The 4,445-nt window shown below is 34.4% G+C and overlaps 1 protein-coding gene across 1 annotated transcript; it reads right to left on the bottom strand.

The window, feature by feature from the left end:
* Positions 1-1,905: 1,905 nt before the first annotated feature.
* Positions 1,906-4,103, bottom strand: LOC129321523 (homeobox-leucine zipper protein HOX20-like). Its single transcript, XM_054967310.1, has 3 exons — positions 3,697-4,103; positions 3,074-3,468; positions 1,906-2,599 (listed from the first exon to the last, which is right to left on the bottom strand). Exons 1-3 carry the CDS (start codon positions 3,824-3,826, stop codon positions 2,090-2,092), a joined length of 1,035 nt encoding a protein of 344 aa, XP_054823285.1. The 5' UTR covers positions 3,827-4,103; the 3' UTR covers positions 1,906-2,089.
* Positions 4,104-4,445: the final 342 nt, after the last annotated feature.

Raw genomic sequence — 4,445 nt, forward strand, 5'->3', positions numbered from 1 at the left:
ATCTGTGTGCGACAGAGACAGCTATATAAAACCATTGTGTCCCTTGCATATATTTTTTCAAAATTGTTTTTTAAAAAAAAAGTGGTTAAAAATGTGTAATAGGTGGAAGAATAATGATGGAAAGTGACTTATTAAAATTGACATGAGTGATTGAAATTTTCATTACTTAAATAAGTATTTGGAGGTTCAAACCCTAACCTATGTATATATGATAAGTTAGTTGTGATAAATCTATTCGTTGTTCCAGCTGCCTTGAGGACAGGAGAGACAAAGGCGCGCGCGCGCGCGCACAAACTCCTTCTCCTTCCATTCACATTTTTAATTTTTTAAAATATAATTATTATTTTTTAAAGTATCTTTATTGAATATATTACTTTATACTTTTTAAGATAGAATACTTTATTAAATAAAAAAATATAAAATAATATAATTAATTTAAAAATAAGTAATTATTTTATTAATGGGTGAGATTTTATTAAGAGAATTTTATATTTTTAAAGGGAAGGAGTATATATTTTGTTATTGATTGATGTAGCTTACCTCACGAAAAAAAGAGGGAAAGTGGAAGAAGGGCAAACGTTGATGTGCATGTCTATCTTCAAAGCCATTTTTAAATATTTCAAAGATCTCCTCAATTTAATAAGTTGGACCCTGATAGATTTTGTTAAATATATTAAGATTATGTCTGGTGTTTTTTCCAAGAAAAGTAAACAATTTTTTCAATCATGTTTTCTATACGATGTACAGGTACTTTTTATGAATAAATTTTTTATGAACTCAATACATCACATTATTTATATTTTATTTAATAAAAATATGTCATGTTTGATGACTATGTATATAATAAATGAATTATGTCATTGATGATGATAGATGAAGAAAATAAGAGATTAAAAAGATATTCTGTTTTAAAAATAAAATTATTAAAAATAATAATAAATTACATTCCATTTGATTAAATTAGTATAATTTTATTGGATAAATCATGTGTTACACTAACTTCATGCAATAATTTATCCAACAACAATGGCTTCCATTGGGTAAAGGATCTATATCGAATTTTACTAAATGTGAAATCAGAAATGGGTGGGTTGCTTTTTACCTTTAAGTTATTTCTTTATTATTCAGCGATGACTAACACAACCTTAGATGGAATTGAATTAAAATGTGGTGAAATAAAAACAGTATTTTCATTAGAATAAGAGAGAATCGCATTTAAATTTTTTTTAAAAAAATCACTCGTAGATAAAAACTAACAAAAAGTCATGTCTAAAAAAAATTGTTATTACTATTTTAATAATAAATAATTTTATATTGACCATTAGTATGTGAATAATTCTTTTAAAAAGTCTTTAATTCATTCTTGAATAATGCCCCGTATTAACTATCAAAATTATCGAGATAACAATTAAGTATATGTTAGGTAAAATAGAAAAAAAGATATTAATCCACACTAACTATCAATCGTATAACAATATTGTTAATTGTATCCGCGTGTGTTTTTGCTAATTGCTATACATGGATGCATTATTTATTTTAAAATTAATCGTTGTTAATAATGTGTATGAGAGAGAGATTATATATAATTTATATTAGAAATCATTAAATCATTAAATAATGTGTAAAAGAAATTCTGGATGTGAAACAAATTATTAATTGAATTTAACAAATTCATGTACATTTCTTTAATCCTTATGAAGTAATTCTTCCTTTGAGGGGTATTATTTTTTTATTAATATATTGATATATTGATGATCAAAATTAAAAAAAAATTACGACTATTTCATGCGCCTGAATTACTTAATTAATCCTACAGTTATATTATTACATATGATATAAAAACTATCAAATATAAATTGCTCAAGTTTAACTTTCTATTAAGATAAATTAAAAACAGATCATAGATTGACGAGAAGAATTTCCGGATTGATATAGCATCATGCGATGAGCAACACTGTAATACAATTTATTTAATTTTATTTTACTTTGTTTCTTACACATGAAGTTACAAACATGGAGCGTGATAACGGTGTGTATCAGTAGAGAGAGAGAGAGAGAGTGATGACTGACGAGCGAGCGATCGATCAACTCAGTAAGGCCAAAAACAGAAAGTGTGATCTTCAACAGGGAATCCAAAATTGTTACAACAACCTTCCGGAGGATCATCGCCGGCGTAGCATCCATCTTCTTCAACCTTCGGAAAGCATGCCAGATTCAGGAGGTTGCTTCTCATCATCAGGTTATCGTCTTCTTCGTCCTGGGAGAAATCTGAGTGCTCTGCAGCTTCCGCTTCCACGGCCGGCGACGAATCCGCCGGTTCCTGCTGCATCATCGACGAATGGTGGTTCGCCTCCGCCGTGTCCTCCGAATCCAGCACGTCGCTTTTCGCCGATGAATTTGCGTCTTCCTGGTGCTGCTTCCACATCGTAATTATTCCCTTCGGCGTTGCTCCTCCTCCCTCTTTGGTTCCATCATCTTGCGGCTCTCCTTCTGTGGAATTCACTGCTTCTGCATCTCCAGGATCTACATTGGCCCCTGACTTGTGAGAATCTTCTTTCTTTCTCTCTCTCGCATTCAATCTGTCTTTTAAGGATTTCACCTGTGCACCAAAAATGAAGATTTATCACTTCGACCTCGTTTTCTCTTTAATTATTAGATTCGTGTAGCTCTGGATTAATGTGTGAACATCTCAATGAGTTCATCGTATCGGATCAAAAACAAATTAGTTACATGAAGATTACAGAGTTTGCAGAAAATACCTATTTCACGCCTAGATTGAAGAAATAGGCCTTACTAGACAAGAAGCCGGTGACTAAAATAATAAGAAAAATTCTCCAGTTAATTCCAATTTTAGAAACCCTTGACAAGAACATTGTGAGCCATACAATCCTTGCCACCGGATTAATCCATACTAGTGGGTTACACTTTTTTTCTTTTTTTTCTTTCTTTCCAAGTATCTCAGTTAAAGATATCTTCAATCCAGAGAGCACAAATAGCTGAGCAGAGAGATGAAACTGAAAGAGAGAGAGAGAGAGAGGAGTAAGCGTGTGTATGTTTGTTACAGTTAGTTTACCTCTTCTTTTAACTTGTCGTTCTCTTTGACAAGATCGTCATGGTCACTCTTGAGTTTATCATAGCTGGCTTTCAACTTGCCATATTCTTGCTCGAGCTGTTTGGTCTTGAACCTTGCTCTTCTGTTCTGGAACCATATAGCCACTTGCCTTGGCTGCAAACCTAGCTCCTTCGCCAGCTGAACCTTCCTCTCTGGTTCAAGCTTGTTTTCGACCTCGAAGTTCTTCTCCAGAAACTGAACTTGCTCGCTAGTGAGCCTCCTCTTCTTCCCAGCTTGATGAAAGCAAACCTCGTAATCTTCCTCCCCTGTCTCTTGTTTCTCCACTCCTTGCAGAAATTGCCTGTCTGTCACTCTGCACCCACCCAGTCTCTCAAAATTCATCACAGATTTTGATCCTGAAACCGAAATTGAGAAACCTTTCATCAGAACAGAGTCATAGCAGGTTAGTTAAATCAGTAAGCTTTTGGGTATGCTTGTTTTCTTTCTGTTCACTACATAAATTCAGTACAGGCTTATAAACTTGAAAATCAGTAACTATAGTTACAGTAAGATACTATGATGAAAGTGTGGAACAGAGTAATTATATAAGAATGGAGAAAAGGGGTTGTGGGAAATGAAATCACCTGGGAAAGTGGGATTAGAGGTGTGAGGCCAGAGAGAGTCGAGAACGTCAGAAGAGGGAGGGAATCTTTCGTTTTGGAGAAAGAGTGCTGTCATGTTGGATGCCCCAAAGAGTTTTCCACCCGCCGCCATAGATAGACCTTGAAGAAACTGAAGGGGGTTCAGAGATTTGAAGTTAAGGGATCATATTAAGGACGATGATGAAGGTGATGAGGAAAGGTAAAAGGAGAGTGATGATGGGTTTTTTTGTCTAAAATTTATGGCGAAAGCAGCAGGTCGTGAGGATGAATGTAATGTGGGAATTCAGAGAACGAGGGAAGTTCATGCCCAGATAGCTCAGAGGAAAGGATAGTAAAAGACTCGAAGCCTAATTACAGGGGGGGGGGGGGAGAGTTTCTTCTTCCTGTGGTGAGACGAGAGAGAGAGAGAGAGAGAGAAGTCAGTTCTGGAGCAGGGAAATAGATAATTCCTCTCCGTGCTGGGAGGACCGAGTGGGGTTATATGGAGCGTTGGTCCGATGAGGCAGGGAACAGGTATAGACAAGGGTTCAAAGTTACCGTAATGCCCCTTCCTTCTTTTTTTTTATATTTTTATATTTTTAATTATAAAGATTCTCGTCTTTTTATCACTTAAATAAATGGTTAGCGATTTAAAATTTAAACTGTGTTTATATGGCAATTTAATTGAGAGTTCTATCCGTTGTCCTCAATACTTCAGGAAGATATTTTCTGTTATAAGAAGAGTTTACTCC

This window comes from Prosopis cineraria, unplaced genomic scaffold, assembly GCF_029017545.1.
Source record: "Prosopis cineraria cultivar Desert tree isolate PC_DT_omini unplaced genomic scaffold, ASM2901754v1 PC10, whole genome shotgun sequence".
NCBI classification, from domain to species: Eukaryota; Viridiplantae; Streptophyta; class Magnoliopsida; order Fabales; family Fabaceae; genus Prosopis; species Prosopis cineraria.

Bases quoted from the DNA above. Each gene is read 5' to 3' on its own strand.
- LOC129321523 (XM_054967310.1), bottom strand. From the start codon at position 3,826: ATGGCGGCGGGTGGAAAACTCTTTGGGGCATCCAACATGACAGCACTC. The intron at 3,469-3,696 runs GTGATTTCATTT...TTTCGGTTTCAG, and splicing joins CTCTAATCCCACTTTCCCAG to GATCAAAATCTGTGATGAAT. The intron at 2,600-3,073 runs GTAAACTAACTG...TTTGGTGCACAG, and splicing joins ACGACAAGTTAAAAGAAGAG to GTGAAATCCTTAAAAGACAG.